Source organism: Gopherus flavomarginatus, chromosome 9, assembly GCF_025201925.1.
Source record: "Gopherus flavomarginatus isolate rGopFla2 chromosome 9, rGopFla2.mat.asm, whole genome shotgun sequence".
Classification (NCBI taxonomy): domain Eukaryota; kingdom Metazoa; phylum Chordata; order Testudines; family Testudinidae; genus Gopherus; species Gopherus flavomarginatus.
In genome coordinates, this window is record NC_066625.1 from 23,778,660 (window position 1) to 23,806,230 (window position 27,571).

Genomic DNA, 27,571 nt, shown 5'->3' on the forward strand with positions numbered 1-27,571 from the left:
TGCCAGTAATACATTTTGATGTTTTTAGAAGGTCTCTTTCTATAATATATAATTAAATGATTGTTGTATGTAAAGTAAATAAGGTTTTTAAAATGTTTAAATGTAGGGCCCCCCGGACCGGTGGTCAGGACCTGGGCAATGCAAGTGCCACTGAAAACCAGCTCGCATGCTGCCTTCGGCACCCATGCCATAGGTTGCCTATCCCTGCTCCAGATTTTTCATTGGACTTAACATTCTATAACACTTTTGAGTGTTTAGAACTACTATAAATCAGACCCCTGCTTTCCCAAGCTGGGCACCCAGAAAGTGAGGAACCATCCTTAGTGGCCATTTATTTTAATTTAAAGTTAGCGTTACCTAGGAATTCTGTGGCAGAAGCAGGGATAAGAATTCCTCTTTTTAGGGTGGCAGAGAACTGGCCTTACTCATGAGATCAGGCCATCAGAGTTGAGACCTGGGATACAGCAGTCAGCTCCAAGGCTGGTTCCCTAACATACCATTCTCAGCCCCTGCTAGGCTCTGTTTCTGGCATCCTTCCCTGCTCTAGTACAGAGCCCCAGGCTGGCTCCTATACAGTACCCAGTTACCTGCCAACCCTAGCTCCATCTACCGAAGCCTTCTACTTGTGATTTCCAACTGCCAAACTGATATCACTCTGTCCTTTTATAAGGACTAAGTGTACATTAAGATATTACCTGATCCTCTTTAGTCCTGCAACTTCAGGGAAGCAGCAAATTGATTATGAGGTGTGTTGCTAACCCTATCCCTCCTTAAAGAGGCCAGTCACCCTATAACACACACTATGAACACATTGATAATCCCAGCAATATTGGAGGCGGAGGGGGGTGGGGGGAAATAAAAAAACATTCATTCTTTTAATTGTAAAGATTGAAATTAACAAGTAAAATACAGGGGTCTGGTTCCCTTCCAGTTATATCAGACCAACTCCAATTGACTGCCCAAGGTATAAGTGAATTACAAAACTAGAAAATTCAGAAAATATTGTTACAGCCAAATCCCCATCTCTCCCACAGAAGGGAGCAGAAGACAGAATGTAGCTACAGCTAGCTTTTTTCAGTCATATCATCCACCTGAGAACTGGCTCAGCTGAGACAATGTTGCAACATGAAAAGGATATCAAGTTCAAACTCTCAGAACCAGAGATGACTCCAGCTTTGCATTAGTGTACAAGGTATGAGAGTATAAACCATAAATGAAATGGAGAATCTATGAGAATAAAAGGATATAGGCTTCTAAACGTAATATTTCTATCAGTGGGAACTTCATACAAGTCATCTTCAGCTGAACAGGAGCATCTTCAACTTCAGAAGTCTGCTCTACCTCAGTTACTGTTAACAGGATGTTAATTGACATTAATGCTAGTTCATAGGTCATCAGTTAGATGACAACTACTGTGTGTGCGTATCTGCTGGAAGTCACAATGAACCTGAAAAGAGATTTATTATATTTGAACTGGGAGGGGAAACTCAGTTCCTTGTTTAAAAATATTGTAGGATTAGAGAAGCGAGTCTTGATAGCGGATTTTGAAATAACTGTTCAAGTTGTTTGGATATGGTTGGGAGTTGAGTAGTTTATTCTCTTAGGAAAAAAACAAACAAATTATGGGCTCAGTTTTGCCTTCTGATATGTGCATACACCACTTACTGTGCCAGGTAATGTGCAGATCTACCAAACCTTGGACATTTTGGATTAAAAACATAAAAAACAAGTATCTTGCTTTTGTGATGAAGGGATTTGCAATCTTATAATGAAGTTTTCAGTTTTAAAATTTGGAAACAGCACAAGCCCAACAAATAAATGTGACATTGTATGATCAAAAGGAACAGTCACTAAAAATGAGGGTAGAAATAACGCCAAATGAGTTCACTTAAATATAGGCTACATAGAAAAGAATCTTGCTAAACCATGCTCTTCAGTTTGCACAGAAAATTGACTCTCTTTCCCTAATTCTCAGCAATAATTTAAAAAGTGATGCAGTAATGAGGTTAATATGTTTTCACTTCACATGGGCCCAGTCTGAAAACACGATCAAAAGTAATCCTTGATACCATGAGCACTCACACTGAAGTAAATTGGACTGTCTACAAGTAATAGCTACTAAGCTTTTAGCATCCAGGCCCTGTATTACAGTAAGATTATTGACACATTAAAACTTTTAAAACCAAGCTATCATTGTCAAAGTAATAAAATACAGCAGTAATCTTTGTTTTCCAATTGTTTATTTATTTGCCTATTTGCAGAATTCAGTTGACAGTGGGTGAAAGCTTGCATTGTATTATGTATTTACTTGCTGTAAATAAAGCTAGGTCCTGTGCAACATTTTGGAGGTGTACTTACTTGGTAATTTCTTCATTTAATCCAGATTTTTTTGTTATTATTTCAGTTAGATGTTTTAGTGCACAGTGATAAATTACGCTTTAGCATGTTTGTCTAATGACTGTAATTAATCATATCTAAGATACTATAGATATTAACTCTTTTTTTGATCCTTCATTCAACCATTATCAAATTAAAATATTTTACACACTGGTCACAAAAAGCCCCTAAATTTCTGCCACATTTCCTTCCTCATCTTTTTCTCATAACAATAAGTTATTAAAGTTGCTAAAATGTTAAGTGTAGCTTAGCTGTGTCATTTCATACTTTCATTATGTAGTGTAGCTTAGCTACACTACATAAACTGTACTTAAGCACATCAAACAAAAAGACAGGTGATTATTAAAATAACCCTCAGATAAATCCTGCTTGAGTTACACAAGTATTTAGCCAATAATAGAATTACACAAGTAATTCATTGTTTTCAAAGGGACTATTCACATATTCACTATTCACATGGGGAAAGAGAGCAAGATTTAAATAAAACAAAAACACACTGTGTACTTTCCCCTAGTATGTTGGAAATCTCATTTTAGTAGTCTGAACAGCATTTTTGATCACATCATTGCCATGAAAGTGTATTTTTAAATTGTAAAAAACACAATTGTTTTACAATGCTTATAAGTGTATATAATTCTATAGGATATACATTTCTAAGCTGCCAGCTACCAGTAATAAGGAAACAAAACACACTCAATACAAAAAGTAATACATTAACGTCAGTTTAATGAGCTCTCAGCCTTGGATTACAAGGGTTTTTTTTTTTGTTTGATATATAGATAGAATAGAAGGAAGCTTCTATCTATTAAATCTTTTGCCATTTTCTCCCCTCTTGCGGGTTTTATCTTCAACAACAGAACCTAAGAGCTACTTCCTAGACTGGTGTCAAGTATCAGAGGGGTAGCCATGTTAGTCTGGATCTGTAAAAGTAGCAAGGAATCCTGTGGCACTTTATAGACTAACAGAGTTTTGGAGCATGAGCTTTCCTGGATGAATACCCACTTCGTCAGATGCATGCTTTTAGTAGACTGGATGCACTTTCAAAACCAATGTTTGTTGTAACTGAGACTCAAACAAGGGTTCTCTTCTTGAAAAACCTATACACAAAGTGAGAGAATAAAGGAACTCACTAAAATAAAAAGGTATTTGAACTGTTCTTTTGTTTTAATCAACTTAACTTTTTTGTGTTTTGGTTTAATAAAGGCAGAAGAGGTTCTGGTTCGCTGGCATACAGCAAACAGAAACAAATTTGAGAGCAAGAGGCTGTATTTGAATTAGGTTGCTTTGTTTCTTAATTTAAAATACTGAAGGTAAATGGAAAGCAAACACGTAGTTACGTGGCACAGGGAGGACAGTCTCTCTGCTATGGGATTGGATTTTATACAGCACCTTGCTCAACGAGCCACCAGTAGCCCCCGCCCCCACGCCGCAATGTAACGAATCATCCAAATATCCCATCCACCCTTCCCAGCACCTTATCCACCAACTAGCCCGACCCCTACCCACACCTCCAACACCCTAATCCCCTATTCACACATCTCCACCGACCAGCCTGTCCCCTATTATCCCCCCACCCCCGCCTCGGCCCGGACTCTTTTCACTGTGACACCCGGCCGCTTCTCCTCTCGCTCCTTAGCAACCGGTCGCGCCTGGCCCGCGAGGCCGAGCCCGCTGGCGCCCGGGCCGGACTCGGTCCGTGAGGACTGCGGAGCATCCGGCTCGGCTCGGCAGGATGAAGCAGGTGGGCCCCGGCGTCCAGTCCTTGCGCCCCCACCAGCGGGAGGCGAGCGGGGAGGGCAGGGCCTGGGTGGAGGTGCGGTGCCAGTAGGTGAATGGGACCGGCAGGATGGGGGGCAGAGGGAAGGGGTGGTAGGATGGGGGAGGTGGCTGGGGGCAGAGGGAAGGGGATGGTAGGCTAGGGAGAATAGGGATGTTGGGGGAGGAAGCTGGGTGCAGAGGGAAGGGGTGATAGGTTAGGGAGAATTGGGGTGTGGGGAAGGTGGCTGGGGGGGCAGAGGGAAGGGGGTGGTAGGGTGGGGGAGGTGGCTGGGGGGCAGAGAGGAGGAGTGGTAAGTTAGGGAGAATTGGGGTGTTGGAGGAGGTGACTGAGGGGCAGAGGGAAGGGGTGGTAGGATGGGGGATGTGGCTGGGGGGCAGAGGGAAGGGGTGGTAGGTCAGGGAGAATTGGGGTGTGGGGATGGTGGCTGGGGGGCAGAGGGAAGGGGGTGGTAGGATGGGGGATGTGGCTGGGGGGCAGAGGGAAGGGGTGGTAGGCTAGGGAGAATAGGGATGTTGGGGAGGAAGCTGGGGGGCAGAGGGAAGGGGTGGTAGGTCAGGGAGAATTGGGGTGTGGGGATGGTGGCTGGGGGGCAGAGGGAAGGGGGTGGTAGGATGGGGGATGTGGCTGGGGGGCAGAGGGAAGGGGTGGTAGGCTAGGGAGAATAGGGATGTTGGGGAGGAAGCTGGGGGGCAGAGGGATGGGGTGGTAGGATGGGGGAGGTGGCTGGGGGGCAGAGAGGAGGAGTGGTAAGTTAGGGAGAATTGGGGTGTTGGAGGAGGTGACTGAAGGGCAGAGGGAAGGGGGTGGTAGGCTAAGGGAAGGGGATGGTAGGTTGGTGGGAATTGGGGGAGTAGTTGAGGGGCAGAGGGAAGGTGGTGATAGGCTGGGGGAGGTGGGCTGTTTGGGAAGGTGGGTGGGGGGCCAGAGGAAAGGGGTGGCAAGCTGGTGAGAATTGTGGTGTTAAGGGAGGTGTTGGGGGGCAGAGGGAAGGGGGTGGTAGGTTGGTGGGAATTGGGGTGTCAGGGGAGGCTGGGAGGCCAAAGGGAAGGTGGTGATAAGCTGGGGGAGGTGGGCTGTTTGGGAAGGTGGGGGGGGCAGAGGAAAGGGGTGGTAGGCTGGGGGAAGTTGGAGTGTCAGTGAGGATTTGTCTCTTTTCCATTGATGTCTGGATGTTGGGGGGGTTTCCCTCTCCAGCCATTAGTGGATGACACTGAGGATGTCTCTCTTGACTTTGGGAATGAAGAAGAACTGGCCTTAAGGAAAGCAAAAATCAGGTAAGTACTTAGAAATGTAGTGTAAATTACATGATTATTCCCTTAAATGCCTATCTTAAAGCAGGAATCTGTGAGAAAGGCACTGGCTATGCTGATAGACAAGCAGAACAGGAAAATATTCCTCAATATGCATGAAAACCAGCTGTCTGTCTTTCCTCCTTGACAAACTGCCCTAGGAATTGTTCATGCCTTGAGTCAGGATTCAAGCATCACTTTGCCAGTTCTTAAGCCTCTTCAGAATTGCATGTATCATCACTCAGAAAAATATGCATCCTCTCTTTGCTGTGGACAGCATGTTAGCCTTTAAAAATCCAGCTCAAAGGAACATTCTCTTCTTCCATAATTTTTTCTTGTATGAAATGATCTTGTTGAAAACAAAAAGTTCCTATTCAGGACACTGTTCCAGCCCAGAGGGAAGGCAGACATCATTTACTGGCACCTTCTCTCAATCTAGTTGTAAAATGCCATTTGCAGTACAACTGTCACCTAGTGGGGGAGAACAGCTTGTCATGTCAGATGACCAGACTTTCCTTTGTCATGTAATTTGAGCTTTCTTGTAAATTTAGCTGTTGGATCAATAGGTCTTTTCCAAATCTGTCTGATCCATCCTTTTGGAGCAAAGTAGGTTTGTTTTCCCACAGTATCCTAGTGCTTTGTCCATTCCTCATTTAGATGTCACAATATATGGAGATTTTATTACTTTAGTTAGGAGACTCTTCCACAGTCTACTAGAGCAATGCCAAGGTTTTCATTATGCCAACAGGAACAGAAGTATACACAGTACTGATGAACTGATAACCTTGTGCTTTGAATTGTAATACCTACCCCTCTCTTTTCCCCCAAACACAGCAGGTGTTGGTATTGCTTATTGGCATCAATGGGAGAAGGAAACCAGGGAAAGATGCCAAGCGATCAACGTGTCCTAATTTATTGACTTGCTTTAGTATTATTTCCTCAGGGATCAACCTCTCTTCTCAATATGGCAATAAAAATTTGTTTCATTTGCAAAAAAATCTGTTTTTAAATTACAGAAATGTGATTCCTTAAGCTATTTCCAGGGAAACTTATTTTTATATTTCTGAAAATTTGTGTGTAAAGGAAAGAGGTTGGAAAACATCAAGGATCTAGTCAAACTTCAGTTTGTTGTGATTCAGAGTATCGGAATGATATGCAAGCCTCCTCCTTGATTTAACTTTCCCTTTACTACTACTTCACGTAGTTTGAATTCAAAATGGTGCTTATGCAAACAAATGGCCTGTGCACATCTGGTTCACTGATAGTGTATCGAGCATTGCTGGGTAGTGAGATAGAATGCCTTTAAATACTGAAGGGCACTGGTGTCCCAAAGAATGCAGGAGTAGCCAGTGCACTAAGGCTATGTCTATACTAGAGATCTTACAGCAGCACGGCTGTACTGATGCAGCTGTAAGGTTTCTCGTGTAGCCACTGTGCCAATGGGCGTGAGCTCTCCTGCCGGCATAATTAAACCACCCCCAATGATCATGGTAGCTATGTTGTTGGGAAAGTGTTGCCTGCTGTCCATACTGGTGAAACTTATGTTGCTCAGAGGGGTGGTTTTTTTCCCCCCACACCCAAGTGACAAGTTATACTGACAAAAGTGCTAGGGTAGACAGAAAAAAAACTAAAGAGACAGCAGAGAGGCTCTCTTATACCCCCAAAGTTAACTGTCCTATCCCCAGTCATTTAGAAATATAGGCGGGAAGGGATCTTGAGAAGTCATCAAGTCCAGCCTGCTGCCATGGGGCAGGACCCAATCCAGTGGTTCTCAATCTATTTACCTTTGTGAGCCACACTGCATCTCTCTGTGCATTATGTGGGCCGTATCCACACAATATATACACACTATCTGTATTGCCCTGAAGATGTCATGTGCGCCACAGCCATGTGCTGGTTAGGCTGCAGGTCAAGAACCACAGCAAACCTAGACCAACCCTTTTTTTTAAAAAAACCTCCAATGATGGTGATTTCACAACATCCCTTAGAAGAGTATGCCAGATTTTCTTATCATTAGAGAGATTTTCCTAATCTCCAACCTAAATCTCCCTTGCTGCAGATTAAGCCCTCTACTTCTTGTCCTACCTTCAGTGGACATGGAAAACAGTTGAGCACAATCCTCTTTATAACAGCCCTTAACATGTTTGAGGAAAGTTATCAGGACTCCCCTCAGTCTTTTTTTTTCCCCTCAAGACTAAACATACCCAGTTCTTTTAACCTTTCCTCACAGGTTTTCCTAAATCTTTTATCATTTTTGTTGTTCTGCTCTGAAATTCAGTTTGTCCACAGCTTTCCTCAAGATTGTTGACCAGAATGGAGCACAGCTGAGGGAGACCTCACTAGTGCTGAGTAGAGCAGGGCAATTAGCTCCTGTGTCTGACATCCCAGAATATTAGCCTTTTTTGCAGATGTATCAGTGTTGATTCATATTCAGTTAGTGAGCCAGTATAACCCTCAGATAAGTTTCAGCAAGACCACCTAACTAGTTATTCCCCATTTTCTAGTTGTGCATTTGATTTTTCCTTCCTAAATGAAGTACTTTACACTTGTCTTTATTGAAATTAATTTTGTTGAATTCAGACTAGTTCTCCAGTTTGTCAAGGTTATTTTGAATGCTCATCCTCTCTTCCAAAGTGCTTACCACCCCTCCCAGCTTGGTGTAATTTGTTAATATAAAGCATCATCATTTGTAACATATAGGCACACTCTGCACTCCATTATCCAATTATTAATGAAGATAGTGAGTAGTACTGGATCCAGGCCTGACCTCTGCAGGACTCCACTAGATATACCCTTTTGGTTTGACAGAGAACCATTGATGATTACTCTTCCAGTATGGTCTTTCATCCAGTTGTACACTCAACCTTATAATCATTTAATTTATAGTCCAGCAGCTGTTTTCAAAAACTAAATATGGAGTGTTAAACAGGTCATATTTTAGTTTTGAAGGGAGAGAATTGAAAGGGCAGAGTAGTAGACAGGGGAAGTGTCAGTTTGCTTTGTTTTTGCTTTTCTGTTTAGCAATTTTATTTTTTTCCCTTTTCAGATGAGCACGTCATTGGTGGCTGAAGTTTGCCTACTAGATGGCATCAGATACAACCACAGCTCTAGGAATAGTCCAATTGTTAGCATGTGCTTCCTCTGCTGGGTGCATAGCTGCAGAGTACCTCAGCAGTAGATATGAGATAGCTGAGTGGAGACTGAGGAAAAACTTTTTATATAATCCTGAGATTTGAAATGGTCGTTAGTAGGCAAAAGATAATTACTTTAACAGTACTTCACAACTCCCCTAAAGGATACTTTCATACTTGAGGTTTTTTTGCTATATCACATTTACTACTCACTCCAGCATTTTTTGTTCTGATGAAAGTGTACCAGCAGGCAAAGCTGATTGTGTCTTAACTTGATGGAATGGACTGAATTTATTCAATTAAAGAAAAAAGCAGCCTGTCCACTACAGACAAGATCAGTTGTGCAAGACTTTGCTACAATTAACTTTAAAAAGTGCATTTGTAGGATGAGTAAGTGACCACTCTGAATGTTGCAAAGTTTTAGGAAGGTATTTTTCTCAAAATATTCTTATAAACAATTGTGGCAAATTGATTAAGAACAGAATAAACACATCATACTTGTAGATAAAGAAGTCAAGTCCAGATCCAATGCATATTGAAGTCAGTGGAACAACTTCTGCTAGCTTCAAAATGGGTGTTGGATGGGATCCCAAGGTAATAGATTGTATTTTCCAACCTACTGTTTATGCCAGAGGTTTTTAAATAAATCCTTGAAAGTTGAAAATGAAATTTTCATGGGAACAAATTGTTTAACTCCATTTAAAAGAGGTGGAGTTGCTCACAAGTGCTTTAAATGTTTATAAAATGTTCCTTAATAGAAGGGCTCCTTTAAAGGAAAGGGGCAGGGGAGTAGATCAATCTGTTAAGTTTTCAGTACAATTCTAAGACTGGGGCAGATAAAAATAGAGCAAGATTTGAGCCTTTCAACCTTGACATTGTTTTTAATTAAATGATTTCACTTCCTTCTTTAAACATCTGTAGCATTTTTTCTGTTAATCTCAAATTAGACTCTTTACGGACACTAATTCTACTTAACATTCTCTCCATTTCAATTTGATAAATAAGCCTAATTTTGGACGACTTATTCAGTCATGTCTTTGACCACTGCTTGTAGGTTGTACCCTTCTGTCCCAATTTCTGTTTGTCTAGTCCTAGACTGAACTCCTCAGGCAGGGACTTTTTTGTTCAAAAAGCACATAGCATAGGAGCTACACCAAACAAACAAAAAGTATTTCTGTCTCACCATTGCATCCACACTTTTCCTCAGTGTTGGAGGTAATTACTTCCCTTCACTAGTTCCTTCTCCTCTTCACATTTACTTCTGGTTTTCTCTTCTACATTCTCTTGTGCTCACATTCTGCCCTCCCTCCACATCCCATTTTCAGACACCAGAGAGATGTGCATGAATTACACAACTTCAGTTTTGAAACAGGAAACAATCACTTAAAACAAGCAGAACCCTCATGTGCTTAAACCAAAGCAACTCCATGATTTTAATCCTCTTTTCTACTTACTCCCACATTTGTCATGTCAGGTTTTAAATTTATGTCCCAATCTTATGCTCTGATCTATGTGAGCAGACCACCATCAGTGTGGCTCTGTGTAGATACAAGGGTCTGCCTGCCTAGATCAAAACACAGGATTGGGGCCATAGACTGTAAGCTATTTGAGCTAGGAAATGTATTGTCTGCAAAGAGCAATGCATACCTAACACCACATAGCAATGATGCTATATAATCATTTTCTGAAAATGAAGTATTTCATAAATCAAGTACAGCAGTAGACAATGCAAGTTTCCCCATGCCATTCTAATCAATGCATCCTCGCCTCAAGATACCATCTTTGAAGTGACTTGCAGAGGAAAATTTAGCTTCTTTGTAATTTGTAAAGAATGCCTGTGATTTGAGGTTATTTTCTGCTTGTTGCATCTTAGAAATAAAAGGAATGTGAGGTCCGTCTTGTTTTGCTGTAGTTCATTAGAGGACCAAGAAGATTTGGTAGGCCATTAAATTAAGGATTAACAGAACCCTTAACAAGAGCTTTCAACTTTAAGGTATTTGAATTTGATATTTAAGAAGAGAAAATTTAACATTCTGAAGAACAAATATTTCCATTTTCAATCTGATTTCATTTCCTAGATGGGTGTCACCTACTTTTAGTTTAGTTTCTCATTTGATTAGGCTTTCCTGTTTTTCTTGGAAGACAGAATCTGAACTTCTAAATAAAAGGTAAAAAAAAAAAAGTAAAAAAAACAAATCACCAAAACCCTTTTGAGCCCTGCCTTAAATAAAAAAAGTAAATACCCATTTTTATCTTTTACAGGTCACCACCAAAGGAGCCCGAGAATTAAGTATCCCTGCTTACTATTTACTAAGGGCTTGTCTATATTCACTTTTTACATCTATTTAACAACATTGTGCAGTAGCCTAGTGTGGATGCAATTATACTGTATCAATGTGTATAACACAAGTATATAATTTTTCAGTAAAGCTAATCCAATAAACACCTTTATATCAGTATAACTATATTCACACTAGAGAAATCCACCAAATGTAACTAAATTGATTTGTCTACGCTCAATTTTTTGAACCATTTTACTAATCTGGTAGAAAAATCAAGACTTTTGTCTAGTTCACAGGCAGACTAGTGCTCGTGTAGAGCCCAATGTATGCCATACAAATGCAGGATCAAAGTGTTAGTTACTTTTTCCCAGTACTGGTTTTGAGTGTGTGAACTAGAGCTAAAGGGTCATTACATTTTAAAATGTCTCCTGCACCATCCTGTGTCACTTAGTTCTCTGCCGCTAATATCAAACTACAGCAATCACCTTAGAAAAATCATGATGCTGTTTCTTTGAACTGCATGTTAGTCAATATGAATTGGCTTTTTTGTTTACTAATTACATTGGCCTCTTCTGACGGTCCTTGTATGTCTAGAGGGATTTTAGGAAGGACTGTTTCCAGTTGCAGAAATAATATTGTATTAAGTATAGATAAATACCATTTACCTGTGAATGGATTTTGGAAGGTATACATTTTGCTTTGTTCAAAAGGGACACAGGTGTCTTGGCTTAATGTTTTACCTGCTTTATAACACTGTTCTGCTTGGGAATATTCTGTCAAAAATCTTATTTAGACAGTAGGAACTAGAAACTGTCAATTGCAGCTCTGAAGCAGAAGAGTGAACAAGTCAACAAATCATTCCCAGAGTTTTTTTCTGGTGCATAAATGAGGAAGTAAATTACTATACCAGATTAATTTAAAGATCCTTTGGCATAAACAGAAATGGACTACAGTGAAATACAGTAACATGGAATTCTTTAAGCTTCTGAGAGGTTATTCTAAACAATAGTGTACAATTATAATATACATACATGCACAAAGCACAAGAGCCTGGAACCCTAGCTCTGTGGGTAGGTTTTTGATTGATTAAATCCTGCAGGCCAACCACTTAAATCAATAGTATTTGCTACCAGCATTACTTCTATATCAACTGCAATGGGTAAACACACTTCAGTGACTGTTTCCCAAAGAGAAAAAGTGTCAAAGCCATAAGCTATGGAAGAATATGCTGAAGTCAGTGAATGAAATATTACACTTTTGTCTGATATGCAATACAAGATTGACAGGGATACCATGGTGGGAGCTTCAGAAAAAGCAGGCGGCCATCACTCAGCCAAATATGCAGTTTGTTTTGGTTTATCATAATCCTACCTTCCTATTTTTTTTAGCTACAGGCTTCCATGTGAAAAATAAACATAATTGCCCTTTCAACTAATTATGCCACTTATCTCTGATTTACATTCTAAACTTCTCACAAAGATGAAACCACATATAGGTATCCAATATAAAAAAATACCCAATATCTAAAGTGAGAGAGACAGGATGCATTAATTTGCAAAGAAGTTAGAAAGCTGTAGAGCACGTCTCATAGTCTGTAGAGAGACAGCATTTTATGGCATCAATTCCTCCTCAAAGTCCGCTGCCTTCTTGCCAAAACTCCTGCAAATGACAGTATATGGTGCAAAAATAAAATACATCCCAAATTTTAACAATTGTAATGGGACCTATATTCTGAGGAAGTGAGGCCACAATTAACTTGTGACACAAAGTTCCTCCTCTGCCTGGGTGGGTCCTGCACTTCTGGCAGAATTGCTCACTTCAGAGGTTCACAGCAGCCCTCAGTTTGGCTACTTCTGATACAGGCTCAAACCTGCTGTTCACTCAGCTAACCTCATTGTTGGTCAGCATGGGGGAACTGGAGAACAATCCCCACAGTCTCTGTGTTCCACCTAGTGGGTAAGGGACAGGCCAGATCCCTTTCCAAATTAGGCCTTCCCTTCTGGTGTTTCTCACAGACCAGGTCAACTCCTCCTTTGTCAGATCAGGAGTTGGGGGGAACTCAGGCCCACCCTCTACACTGGGTTCCAGCCCAGGGCCCTGTGTATAGCAACTGTCTACAATGTTCACTGTATCAGCTGTGTGACAGCTACAACTCCCTGATCTACTTCCCCATGACCTTCCCCCAGCACCTTCTTTATCCTCACTGCAGGCTCTTCCTCCTGAAGCCTCATCACACTTGTACTCTTCAGTCTTCCAGCAACATGCCTTCTCACTCTCTCCTCCTTGCAACCCTCCCCCACTTGGGAGATCCTTTTTAAACCAGGTGTCCTGATTAGTCTGCCTGCCTGCCATAATTGATTCTAGTAAGTTCTTAATTGGTTCCAGGTGTCTTAATTAGCTTGCTTGTCTTAATTGGTTCTCACAGGTTCCTGATTGCTCTAGGGCAGCTCCTGCTGTGGTCACTCAGGGAACAGAAAACTATTCATCCAGTGGTCAGTATATTTTCCAGTCTGACCTGGGAAAAAATTCCTTCCCAATCCCACATAGGGTGATCAGTTAGACTCTGTGTATGTGAGCAAGAACAAGCCCGCCAAGCACCTGAGAGAGAGAATACCTGGTGTCACTTTAGAGCCCTGTCCCTCCCTGTCCCATCTCCAGTCGTGGTCATCCCTGCTGCTTCAAAGGATGCTTCTTCCAGTGAACACCTATCCAAGTCTGGGATCAGAACATCTCTAAGTCCTGGTAGCACTATTAACACCCTAATGTCCCTCAACATTACTACAGCTAATAAATTTCAGCAACTGGTCTATTCTGGCAGCCGTTACCCACTATTTGTCTGCTTGGTTTTGCTCCATCACTAATGTTTATCAGCACAATGCACCTTTTATGTGCGGCTCTGCCTTGTGTAACCTCTCCTTGCTACTTACCACAGCAGAGTAATAGTCGCTTGCCTTTCTGGTCCATTTCATTAATGTCACAGGTCTTCCCAGACATCCTGGCAATGACTATATAGCTCAAACACCCTACATTTCCCCAGATTGAATTGCTGTTAAAATCAGGAAGTATGAAACATACATTCCGCATTATTCCTACTGGAGTGAAGTTGACACACATTACAGATCTGCAATAGCAATTTGGTACTTCCAGTTTTGACAATTTCCAATATAATCATGTCTTTTTACGCAGAAACTGCTAAGAGGAAGTAAAAAAAAAAAAAGCTTTTATCTAAAATTTCATACGCTTAGTTGTAAACCAGAGGATGGTTTTTGGAAAGTTTGAAGTTAGTGTGGTTACGAACAGAAGAGTGATTAAATATCAACTCATCTGTTTACCTGGATTTGTTCCCTGTGTCATTCTTGCTTTTTTAATGAAGTGAGTTTCTCTCTCTTGTGAACACTGCATTGCCAGTTGGTTCTGGAGGAATGAAGTATTCTATTCTGGCTAGCATATCATAAACAATAACAAAGTTATTGACTGCAGGAACTTTGACTGGTGTGGATTAATGAGTAACTCTCTTGCATAACCACATGCTAATCATATACTTTTGAAAATACTACTATCTACAAAAAATTATTATTGTCCACTCCTAACTAAAAACGTACACATCACATTTTGAACTCAATGAAAACTATTGCATTAGGCTTTACACTTACTTTTTTGCAGTCTTTTACTTTAGTCAGAGTTAATTCATTTAAACGTTAACATCTACAAGACTTCTAACCTGTCAGCTCATTTCTGGACGTAATCATTTTGGATAGGACCTATTCCATAAATTCACCTTCACCTCTGGATAATATCATATCACCAGCCAGGTATTTTGATCTGTTAATATTACTGTATTTTGCTGCTTAAGTCTTGTAAAAACTTGGCTATACTGATTAATGGCAGCTTTAAAGGGACAATTCCAACATTTTATATGCAGGCAACATTGTGAATTTTATGTTGGAGATCAGCACCGGGTCTACTGCTCACCCTTCCTGCTACTTGTCAAATTTAAACGTTGGCTATTTCTTATTCATTTTAAAAAATAACTTTCTTTAGAGGATCAGTAAACTTATACAGCCGCGGTACTCAAGCTGGGGGTTGGGAGGTTATTACATGGTGGGGTCGTGGGCTATCAGTCTCCACCCAAACCCCACTTTGCCTCCAGCATTTATAATGGTGTTAATATATATAAAAACGTGTTTTTAATTTATAAGGGGGAGGGGTCACGCTCAGAGGCTTGCCATGTGAAAGGGGTCACCAGTACAGAAGTTTGAGAACCACTGCTATACAGTATTTTTGCTATACCTTGCATAATAGCATTAATTATTAAAATAGGAAATTGGACTAATTATTGATTAACAAATTAGCTTCCTTATTCAGAAGGTGAATTGTGTTTTTTCAGCACAGGGTGGTGATAGGTGAATTCCTAAAATGGAAGTGCCTCCAAAATTAATTGGCAAGTGAACGCTGAAATCTGTATATGTGCTAATTAAGTATTAGTCTGCTGCCTTGCAGATGAAAGCTGTTAAGTACGCAAGATAAAACATTCATCAATAAAACAGCTTTCTTGCTGAACAGGACAGATGCAATTTCACCTTCTTTCCAAAGGGACAAGATTAGTTTAAGTGGCTGGGTTTCTGCTTGTAGCAGCTGAACAGGTCTAGCTAACCATTGGAACTGTAAATTGGACTCAAGGTCACATACTTCATAGCTTGTGTAGGCTAAGCTTATTGTATATACCAGGGGCTCCTTGCATTCCTCCACTCTCTCCCACAAGCTCCTTCTGTGCCACCCTCCTATCCCCTTCTGTTTCAGGGTTCCCCTGAAACTCTTCCCTGCCACCCCTATTTCCACCTTTCCCCCCATGCGAGGGGCTATGTATCTCCATCCCCCACCTCACCAGGGGTTTTGTGTGCCCCTCCCACCCCATTCCTGGGTCTCTGCGTACAGTCCTCTTTCCCAGGACCTCCAGCCTCTCCTGCCACCAGGGGTTCAGTTTCCAACTAACCCTTCCACCTGTACCAGGGTCCCCCATTCTCCCCCTTCTGCCAGGGGCTAAGTGCACCCTCTTTCCCATACCAAGGGCCCCCTAATCCCTCCCAGGGTTGTGTGTGTGCCCCTAGTCTCACCAACATGCAAGGGGACTGCCTACAACAAATGATGAAGAAACTAGATTTTTTTTTGTTCTAAATTGAGGGGAAGAAGGAATGTTTATAGGTAACAGGCAGAACAATCTTCCTTTTAGTCTTATGCTGAAACTTAGCTAGTGGGAAAACCATGATTGCTTTGTTGAATAAGAGATCTGCATCCTACCACACATGTTTTTCAACAACATTAAATTGCAACATTGGTAAATATTGTAATATGTTTTGTCTCTTAAGTTAGTAAGTGTTCTGGATTGTTTTTCTAGGCATCCCCTGGCTACCTTTTTTCACCTGTTTTTCCGAGTGAGTGCTATTGTTACCTACTTGCTCTGTGACTGGTTCAGCAAAAGCTTTGTTGCCTGTTTTGTCACTATTCTCCTCCTTCTGTCTTTTGACTTCTGGTCTGTTAAGGTAAGAACATTCTGAACGAGTAATGAAGTTTAGAAATATTCTGTTTATTTCTTGATTTTGATTTTTCTTAATGGCAAATACAGTGAAAAATAACTATCAGATAATCCTGTACTGCTCTTCCTTTATTAAACTTGCTGAACAGTTTTGTTTTAACTAGATGGAAGCAGTATTTACATGTTTTAGTACAAATATTAAGGAATTTACCGCACCTATGGTAATCTTGTTTATGCTTTGCCTTTGGAATCAGGTAAGGTAGCGTTCTATGCCTTAGTGATCTTTACATTCAATTTAAAGAGCAGTGTTCATTGATAAGCTCCAAAAAGGATGATAGCTATAATACCAGGGCCTTTGAGATTAATAAACTGTTGATGTAAGAGGGGAAAATCATTAACATAATTTTCATTTATACATCATTTAAAAAGTCTGGAGTATAGGCACCCTGAAAGTTTAAAGAGATACCATAAATTTGTAATGACTTCAGAATATAACCCCATAGCTTTAATGCAGTTCTAAACCAGTTAATAATGGAGAAAATGCAAAGGATCAGAGAGAAGGACTAAGGACTGATTTTACAATCAAATCCATGTGGGTAGACTCTTGTGCCTGCGTGGAACCCCCACAGAAACCACTGGGGCTCTTCATAGATACCAAGCATCACTGAAGTCCTGATCCTACAGTTTGAACTACAGAAGACAGTAATATTGCCACTAATGTGGTGGGCCTTCTGAATTTGACCCCATCTTGTAGAAAAGTCTAGTGATATTGACAGGAAAATCTGTCACTACTCACTAGTTATTTGAAAAGCAATTTTAAAATGAAGACAAACTGGAGAAAACAAACTTAATCTTGTTCTGCCTGGTCATAATGTCCTAGAAATGTATTTACATTTTTGGTCAGACAGATAAAAATGAATTTACATTTTTGGTCAAACAGATTAAAAATAATTTACGTTAAAGCTAGGACTTTTTTGTGGGGGTGGGAGGTCTGGGCACGAAAAGAAGCATAGAAGTCAAAAAAGTTACCTAAGCCATAAAGCCTGTGGATGTCCCTACCTACATATGTGGCTTTCCATTTTACTTCAAAAGTGACTGAGTAAACATTGTTTCTGTATTATACTAATTACTAAGATTATATTTTGATTTTGGGGATGGCCTTTGGATGCATTAAAATGGGCAGCTGAATATATATGTTAACCTCACATTCAAAGAAAGTCTTAGAATGAAGGGAAAAGGGAGAGAAATGGAACAGGACTGTATGTTAGTTTATAGATGCATGTTGATATAATGAAAAATTTGTACAGTAATCATTCACATGTAAAGATTAGTGCCTAACTTGCTTGTTTATAATGAATGTTCCTCTTTCCTGTCTGTTTTATACCCTTTTGGATTTCCCCTCTCACATTCACAGTGTGACTGGGTGGGCCCCAGATGATCTTAACTAGCTGAATAACTCCTCTTGTAATTGACTTGGGAGAGACATTTTCCCATTGAAATAAAACTGCATTGTATTAATGCTTATATCAGAACAGTATTATAAGGCTCTATAGTTCATTGGCCTGTGACCACACACCCCTAAAAATTTTGGCATAACTTTCAAAACTTTAAACAGTTGACAAAAAGGATCTAGTCTTTCAGAGTCATGTTTGTGAATTAAAACAAAAAACAAAAAAAACAAAAAACTTGGTCTAATGTGAATTACCTAGTTGATTTATGAAAATAATTCACTAACTCTGTCTCTAGAATGTAACTGGAAGACTCTTAGTTGGCTTACGTTGGTGGAACCAGATTGATGAAGATGGAAAAAGCCACTGGGTTTTTGAAGCAAAAAAGGTACTTTTAAAGTAAGAACTGTAGTAAAATATTATCCATGTTACAATGTATAATGATAAACAGCTGATAAGTAGTGCTGATACACTATTAAGTGCAGTTAATTCTGGAATTTTAATGTTGTGTAAAGGATATTTTTATCCAGATTTTACAGCTCTTGGGATAAATTTACAGAGCAATATTAAAGGAATTGAGAACACATTTGAGGGTTTTTTCATAGCACTAAACTTTTGTCAGGCTACAGTTTCAACACTTTGACCTTGGTGACAACAACAGGACTTGGATTTATGACAAATTTATATAATCTTATTGCTTGTAGAGTTACAATTTCTGTTTCCTGGAGAGAGAACATCATGTGATAGCTTGGCATTCTATTTGCCCACTCCTGTTACTGATGGCAATTCTGCACTGATACTCAAGAACTGTGCTGGAAATGAAGGTTACCTATCTATAACCAGAGTTCTTTGAGATGGACTCCGTATATTAAATTCCTGTGTGCAGCGCAGACGGTAGAATCTTTTCATAGCAGTATCCATTAGAGTGCTTATGTATCCCTCCTACCTCTTCCTCTTGCATTCCTGAATATTCTGACAGAAGATTATAAAAAGGCATATGATATCTTTTGCTACTTCAGTTCCTTTCACCACTTCTTTAGACTCAAGATTCTATTAAGATTCCAAGGAAGAGGAGAAAGTGGGTGGGGAGTGTCCATCTCGAAGGACAGGTAAGTAAGAGAATACTCAAAGAAATGAAGGTTACTATTCCATTTATGGAGTGCTGCTTGCCAAACTATCTTATAAGTGGGAAGATAGGACTTTGAGTGCTAACTGAAGCCAAAGCCAGGTAGCAGTGTTTTGTAAAATGTTATGTATAGAGCTCCAACTAGCAGCCTTTTAGAAATGCAATTGGAACATGGCTAAGGCATGTTATGGAAGTACTGTAGTATGTGACCTATTGCCAACAAGAGATAGAATGGATGCTTTCCTCAGTTTGACAAATGTGAAAGTTGGATACCACCTTGTGAACAAATCTAGGATTAGAACAGAGCATCATTTTATTCTTATGAGAGAGTGTGAAGGGATGATCAGCCAGAAAGAGCGTGCAGTTCATTCATTTGCTTAGCTGATGTTATGGCTATTGTGAAAGCCATTTTAATATATAGAAGGAACAGAACAGGGTGCTGTAGGTTGAAAGGGGGGCTTCATTATCTGCATAAAGAGTAAACTGAGATGCCATGCTGGTACTGGATTTTTTTTTTTTATTGGTGGATACATATAGGCAAGTCTCTTCATAATTATCTTTCTGGGCCTGATGGGTAGCTTTAGCTGCTAAGTGAACTTTCGAGGATATAGAAAGATCTGAAATCTTTAATTGAAGCAATTATTCAAGAATAGACTGAAGTGGTGCCAGTGGTAGTGTTTAGCTGTTTTGATGTGGCAGGGGGGGAGGAGGGAGGAAGAGAAGTGTCTGGGGATATCTGCAATAATTCATCCAAACTTCTCTTCTCTGGTGGACAGATCTGAGGATAACTAGCAGGAGCCTTCCTCTTATTCTAACCTTAGAAGCAGAAACCATTTTTGTCCCTTGTGGAGCCAGCACTGTATCTAATTGTGGATCCGTGCGGTGCATTTGGGCTTCCACAGTAAAGGTTGGTGCAGTGCGGATGGACAATGTAGAAACAACTGCCAGTTCTAAAATAATCTTCAGATTTGACGTGATCTTCAGAACTGGGGGATGACTCTTAGGCAGAGATTTACCCTGACCTGAAATCTTAGTCTTTGATTTAGGAACTGATGTTTTGATCCAGAGCTGACAGATTGGAGGAGTCTCCTGAATAGGATTTGGCCTTGCTAACAGGAGTTTCCTTGTCTTGCTCTGTATTTCTCAGAACCAAAGTAGACCAATATCAAGATTTTTCAGAGTTCAGCATCGACTGTCTGAGCACTTAATGTTTAGATCAGGTGATCTGGGCACTGGCTGCACTGAGGTCTTAGATTCATATCCTGGGGCAGAGATCAGAACCTTATGTATAGTATTTTTCATCTTCTCACTCTCCAAGGTGTCAGAAGCTGACTCTGGCCTTTTCACCTTAGATGCAGGACCCGTTGGATGAGTATGATCCAGGAGGTTTTGCAGTCAGAGCTTCTTGAAGCAATAAGGTTTGCAGCCTCTTCTGGTGCTCCTTGTGTAGTTTTGGAGAGTGACTCTCTCTGCAGGCCAAGTATAAATGCTCTACGATAGGCATCATGTTCCAGGAACACTTCTGGACAAAAGCATACCTTATGAAGTCACATCTCTTAGTTTTCAGATCTGCCATGGAACTAGAATTGAAGTCTCAACTAAGAGCAAAGAATAAAAAATGAAGTTTAACACTATACTAAGCTAAGGCACTGCATTTTTAGAGAATGATTTGGGTGTGATGGATCCAGAGAGATTCATGTCAGGCTACTGCCCGGTTGGAAGAAACTGAAGTGGTAGGGGGCACTCTGCCCCCTTTATAATAGCCTTGCCTTCAAACATCCTGGAATGCCAAGGAGTGCATGAGAGCTCTAACAGACACTGCTATGAGAAGGTTCCAGTCTGCTGCACCCACTGGCGTATCCCCAGAGCGGGAATATGCTGAGGACATGCTATAAACTTTCCTAGCAAGCTCTTGGGAGTAGAGATTCATCAGTGTTTGCAACTTGGATGATATAACTTTTCTGACCATACTGGATATAAGTTCTATAAAAAAGTCAAACTCTTTGTTTACAAGACCTATGCACTGAATCTTTACTTTGCAAATAATGGAAGGCTTGCTCTACTTAAACCATTGCCTCCCTTTTTGTGCTTCACTCTAGCTCTTCATACGTTTTGGATGTTTCCACTTTCACTCAAGACAACTCAGCATTTTTGTAGATTGAAAACAGTCCTGTTTGTGCATAAGAGAACATGTTAAAGTCAAATTAGTACTTTAACTGGCGTTAGTGTCCGAGTTACCTCTTCAGGAGTCAGCTCAGATATATCTGGCTTCTGTGGGAGCAGGAGTCATGCCTATTATGTATTTGTTGTGACTTCAAAATAGACTGGGCATGCTCTGCAGTTACCAGCTTAAGCAGTAATCTTGAAGGATTCCCTTTGTATTTAACAGAGAATGAAGTTTACGTGGTGCTAGGCATGACCTTCACTGTAAAATATGTCAACCATTTAATAGTAAGTTATACAAATAAAGTGAAATCTGTCATTGTTGTACACAGTTTAATAACAGAAGAGCTGGCTTGCATTTCATGATTTGTAAATTGTAGAATGTTGCAAGCCTGAAACACATAGGGTGCCAATTTAGTCTAAATGGCTTTCCAGATAGTTGTTATCGCTCATTTGCAGTGGAGTATTTTACACAGCATAGGATATGTCTAGAGTAGACCAGTGGTCTCCAACCTTTTTATGCACAAGATCACTTTTTGAATGTAAGGGCAACCCAGGATCTACCTCACCCCTTCCCCGAAGCCCCACCCTGCTCACTCCATCCCCGCAGCCCCCTCATTGCTCACTCTCCCCCACCCTTACTCACTTTCACTGGATTGGAGAAGGGGGTTCAGGTTGCAGGGGGTTCAGACTCTGGGTTGGGGACAAGGAGTTTGAGTGCAGGAGGGGGCTCCGGGCTGGGGCAGAGTGTTGGGTGCAGGAGTGGGTATGGGGTGCTGGATACAGGAAGGGGTTCAGGGCTGCGGTGCAGTCCCCCACTGGGCAGCACTTTCCTTGGGTGGCTCCCGGTAGGTGGCACAGCGAGGCTAAGATAGGCTCCCTGCCTGCCCCGACCCCAAAGTGCTCCTGGAAGGGGCCAACAGACCCCTGTGGCCCCTGGGATGAGCGTGGGACATGTGGCACCTCTCTGTAGGCACCACCCCCACCGGTCAGGAATGGAGAACTGTGACCAATGGGAGCTGTGGGGGCAGTGTTTGCATGCAGAAGCAGCATGCAGAGACCCCTACCCCCCACGGGGCCATGATGGCAGCTTCTGGGAATGGCGTAGGGAAGGGGCAGGCAGGGAGCCTGCCTTAGCGGCAACCCCACTGCCCCCCCTGGAGATCACGATTGACTGGAAGAGACTCTAGGATCAACCGGTTGGTGACCACTGGAGTAGACTCATCTGTGCTCCTAGTTTTTCCAAAATCCAAGGTGAGATGAAATATGAGCCAAAATGACACGTTGATTTTTGAGAATTAAGTGGCAGTTTGGTTCACTATTTGCTCCTCAAACGCTATTATCCTGCCTGTTAAACAGTGTAGTGTGCTGAACATACTCATTCTAGGGTACTTCATAATTTTGTAGCATTTAAATAAAATCAACTGAGTTCTACAACTTAGTATGTTTCCTTTCATATTGTTAAAGATAAACTTGGATTTTAATGGCTGTTTCATGCAGAATATACATGTCTAAAATGCTTGGTGGTTCAACTAGTTACCCAGCATACCTATGGTATTAAGTAGAGTTCAGGGCATGACCAATTTTCGTCTGTGTAAATAAAATTAATACTGTATTCAGAAGCTGTATTTTGTTCTCCCATGCTGCAATGATTTCAGTTAACAGAATGCCAATCTAAGGAAGCATACAGCCAAGCAATAGGAAATAATTTATTTCAAGCAGCTACAGCTGATATTAAATAAAACACAACAGGAACATATAAATGCATATAAATCATCTGTGAAAGGAATGCCTCAGTCCTTAACTATTGTTAGGGTGTTGTTGTAACTAAAACTAAATGTTTTTCTTTCTAGGTATCTACAAGCATAGCTGCCTCAACCGAAGTTGAAGCTCGAATCTTTTGGCTTGGACTGATTATCTGTCCAGTTATTTGGACAGTGTTCTTTTTTAGCACTTTATTTTCCTTGAAGTTGAAATGGCTGGTAAGCATGGGGTAACTCCATATGAGCTGTGGGCGATAAGTGCAGTGAAGGGGAAAGGAGCAGAAAAACAAATCTATTAAAAATATAGTTTAAAGTTAGATTCCATAGGAAGTAAGAATTTAAGTTAGAAGATTAAAATGACAGCTTCAAGAAGTTGTAGAGCAGGCTTCTGTTTCCAAACCGAGACATTTTGCTGACGTTGACTGTCTGCAGGATGGCCTCCCACAGCTCCCAGTGGCCGCGGTTCGCTGTTCCCGACCAATGGGAGCTGCGGGAAGCGGCGGGCCGCAGGGGCTAGGAATGGCGAACCGCGGCCACTGGGAGCTGCGGGAGACTGTGCCTGCGGACAGTTAATGTCAGCAAAATGTCTCGTGGCCCGCAATCAGATTACCATGGCAGGTTGCCCACCACTGGTATATAGCATGTACTTGAAATGAGACCTTTTAAACTTCAGTTACAATTACTGGTTCCAAAATAAGATACTGTTTTCTAGAAAATGTCTGGTACTTTCTTTGGAAGAGAGTATTACCAATAATATTAATTTTCTTAAATTCATTAGACAACTAGGTGGAGAAGTGCAAAGTACTATACGTAGGAAGAAAAAATCAAGTTCACAGCTACAAAATGGGGAATAACTGGCTAGGCAGTAGTACTGGTGAGAAGGATCTGGGTGTTATAGTGGATCACATGTTGAATATGAATTGACAGTGCAATGCAGTTGCGAAAAAGATTAATATTCTGGGGTTCATTAACAGAAGTGTCATATAAGACACAGGAGGCAATTGCCCCACTGTATTTGGCATGGGTGAGGCCTCAGCTAGAGTACTGTGTCCAGTACTGGGTGCTGCACTTTAGGAAAGGCTTGGACAAACTGGAGAGAATCCAGAGGAGAGGTTTTATCATTTTTGTGGCTATCACCATTTAGTCACCAAGTAAAAACCATTTTTTCCATGCATTGTGGAAAAAGTAACCATGTAACTTTTCTAAATTGTTTAGAAAACCTGACCAGTGAGGAATAGTTAAAAAAAAAAACAGGCACGTTTAGTCTTGAGAGAAGACAACAGAGGGGGGAACCTGTTATGTCTTCAGATTTGTTAAGGGCTGTTATAAAGAGGACAGTGATCAATTGTTCTCCATGGTCACTGAAGGTAGGACAAGAAATAATGGGCTTAATCTGCAGCAAGAGAGATTTAGGTTAGATATTAGGGGGAAAAAATTATTATAGGGATAATAAACAAGCCTCTGGACAAGGCTTCCAAGAAGTTGGGAATCCCCATCACTGAACGTTTTTAAGAACAGGTTGGACAAGCATCTGTCAGGGATGGTCTAGATAGAATTGGTTTTGTCTCAGCGCAGGGGGCTGGACTTGATAAACTCTTGAGGTCCCTCCATCAGTCTTACACTTCTATGATTCTGAAAGCTGCTGAAGCTGACTATTAGAAAATGTTTACCAAATCGTTTTGTGGTACTAAAATTATGCTTTCTGTAAATGTTGGCACATCTTCTAAACTGTACTGTTCAGTCTTTCATAAATTTGCAAATTATTATAGAACCTCTTTTGTAGGTAAAGGGGTAGTGGCATTCAAGGTTAAATTAAATTAAAGGTCTTGTAAATAGCAGGTAGTGAGAATTTGGCTATGAATGTCTTAAAATGAAGGGAACATGACTGTATGTAGATTTAAAGAGTTATTCTTTTGAGTCAGACTTTTGTATTATAGTTAGGCACAAAGCACTGACAAAATGGGTCCAGCTGGAAGGAGCGAGACCAGAGCTGGTGAGGAGTGAGGGAGAATGATTTCCATCCTTGAAATGTAAAGTGAGACTTCCCTCCCCCTCAAAAAAAAGGCTTATCTGTCAGTCGGTAGGAAGGGGTGTTGCTGGTTATTTAAGCTTCCTAAAATGCAAGTTTAAATTTATTATTTGAAGGTAAATTCCTTTTGATATTACTTACATTAATCAGCATTATCATTTTGTCCATACTAAGCTGTTGATTATCTATAGCCTCAGAGAGACAAGCTGGGTGAGGTAATACCTTTTATTGGGCCAACTTCTGCAGGCTCTTGTGATAACTGGAATCTCCCTTCAAGCTGCTAACTTATATGGATACATCCACTGTAAATTAGGAGGGAAAAAAAGCATCAGCAAAGTAACTTCAAGGTTTTTGTCACAGCAGATGTTTCAGAGGGTAAGTATTAAGCTTAGTTATTATTCTCAATAGTCGCATCATGTATGTGTTTTCCACAGCAGCTTTTAAGGAATTGGGCATTATGCTGATTTACACTTCGATAGACATGACTGAGGAATGCCAGGATGTGCTTTATAGTGAGTTGTGTTCATCACATATACATCTGCGTGGACCTACAGACTTCCTGTGCACGAATAATATCAGTGCAAAAGTCCGTCAACCCTTTTAAAGGCTCAAACTAGTGGTCCCTCTTTTTGAAATGCAAAATTAATGTTTAGTCTGAAAAACCAGTTTGGGAATTGTATGGTCTAACTGCTGCACTGCAAAAGAGTAAGTGTGACCCGAGCAGAGAAGCCAAAAGGACCCATTGACAGGGACTGCTTTGCAATAAATGAAGGATTTCCTTTAAAAGTGGCCTGTAAAAAGGGCCTATAAAATTGTCCTGGTATTTCTTTGAGTTCTGTTCATGGTTTGGGGTATGGTGCAAGAAAATATCTTGCTGCTTCTACTACAATATCTTGCTGCTTCTTCTTTTATGGATATGGATGTGGATGGCAGACCAACAAATCAATTTCTACTTTCCCAAAAGATGCAGAATTGAGTGGCTTAAGAAAAAAAGCACCATTTCCCCCCTACATTGTGGAAAAAGTGACCATGTAACTTTTCTAAATTGTCTTGTTTGCTTGCCTGAGGTGTAAAAGAATTAGACAATGTGTTTTATAACAAACCCATTCTGTGCTCTTGTATTACCTCCTTGGAATAGTTAAGATTGAGATTTTGTGAAGTACATTAGAGGAGGCAGGAAAAATGATTGAGGAATGATTGCAGTATTAGGTTAGTAGTACATCATCTTTGGATTTCATGTGTTCGTTCTACAGGAGAGACAAGAAGAAATTCAGGGTATGGATGTCCTGAAGGATATGGAAATACATAACCACTAGGTGACTGTGTAAGTTGAGCACTGATATTGGAAAAATGGATAAGAAATAAGACAACATCTATTAAGTAACACTGTTCTAGAGCATGAACTCTGTCTGAACAAGAGTAAAGAATTGCTTGATCAAAACATGTCAAACTCAGATTTTTAGTGACAGAGTTCCTTTGTTGCAGTTATAAGCTAACACCTTAAGATAAAAAGGCAATGTATTCAGGAAGGAAAATTTCATGTTTTACTTAAAACAGGCCAAAGTATCCTACCATGCAAATAATTTCTTGCTTCTGTTTGAGAAGTTAATACAGAGTTTGTTTGTTAACGACTGGGATCATTTTAAACATGAAGATAAATCCTCTGGTGGATTCCTTATCTCTGGGTGTTTCTAATATTCAGTTCTGTGATATTCATATAGATCAGGCAGCATAATTTCAGAAGTGTAATAAAAAAAGACAACTGCAATTTTCCTACAGTATGTGTTACTCATTTCTCAGAGTTTGGGATGTTTAACCATTGGACAAGTCAGAAGACTTGTTAACATTCAGGATGAGTGAGTGCAGAGCAGAGTAGTTATCCATCCCTTTTTTCTTTCCTTTCTCTGGCTAATTTCTGGCATAAAGGAGGGGGGTCTGGAATCAGAGATTGGGATGGAGAGAGCAGAGGAATGGCACATTTGAAAGGGATTTCTGGCAACACAGCACCTTATTACCTAGTGAATTAAACTCCTACAAATAAATTAAAGCCTAAACACTGACTTATTTCCTTGCTATAACTCCAGTAGGCAGCAAGCTTTCAAGTCAACTCATTCTGTTATGCAGCCACACAGTCAAGTTTATATTGATTTAAATTTGAAAGCAAATGCAGTTAATTTTCCCTTGACATTTGCTCTCTAATTTCTTGTATTACAAACAAGGAAACTAACGTTAACTTGTCTAAGTTAAAAAAAAAAAAAGTTAGTAATTTGTTCCCACTAGGCTGAAAGTTATTTTTCTTTTCCCAGACACTCTGATCACAAAAGAGGAGACAATCCTAAATTTAAGTGACTGCACTCTAAATATGGAACTGTGCTAATCAAAGAAAAAGATGTCTGAGTGATCTTATCCAATGAAACACAGCATGGAAATGCACACTGCAATTAATCCTCAAATGAAGAAGGCTTGAAACTACTAATATTTAAAAGAGAGACTCAGGTAAATGTTCCAATGAAAATATGTATTTAATATATAAGAGTTTCTGAATAAAGTCTATACGTGAACATCTTTGGAGATTAATTTCACTAATGACATATGCAAGATTTCAGGTATCACAAAATAGTGCATCAGAG

The 27,571-nt window shown here is 40.5% G+C and overlaps 1 protein-coding gene and 1 long non-coding RNA gene across 3 annotated transcripts; one reads left to right on the forward strand and one right to left on the reverse strand.

Annotated features, from left to right (window-relative positions):
• Positions 1–3,971: 3,971 nt before the first annotated feature.
• TVP23A (trans-golgi network vesicle protein 23 homolog A) lies at positions 3,972–27,504 on the forward strand. 2 transcript variants are annotated; one of them, XM_050966489.1, is made up of 8 exons: positions 3,972–4,138; positions 5,372–5,451; positions 16,275–16,419; positions 18,159–18,248; positions 23,003–23,131; positions 25,188–25,316; positions 26,195–26,265; positions 27,248–27,504. In XM_050966489.1, exons 1-7 carry the CDS (start codon positions 4,130–4,132, stop codon positions 26,255–26,257), a joined length of 645 nt encoding a protein of 214 aa, XP_050822446.1. In that variant the 5' UTR covers positions 3,972–4,129; the 3' UTR covers positions 26,258–26,265; positions 27,248–27,504. The 2 variants fall into 2 exon arrangements, with proteins under 2 accessions (XP_050822446.1, XP_050822445.1); XM_050966488.1 differs by lacking the exon at positions 3,972–4,138 and having other exon boundaries at positions 5,321–5,451.
• Positions 18,267–25,237, reverse strand: LOC127057618 (uncharacterized). Its single transcript, XR_007776140.1, has 3 exons — positions 25,164–25,237; positions 20,009–20,584; positions 18,267–19,964 (listed from the first exon to the last, which is right to left on the reverse strand). It is a non-coding gene; the product is annotated as an uncharacterized LOC127057618 (long non-coding RNA).
• Positions 27,505–27,571: the final 67 nt, after the last annotated feature.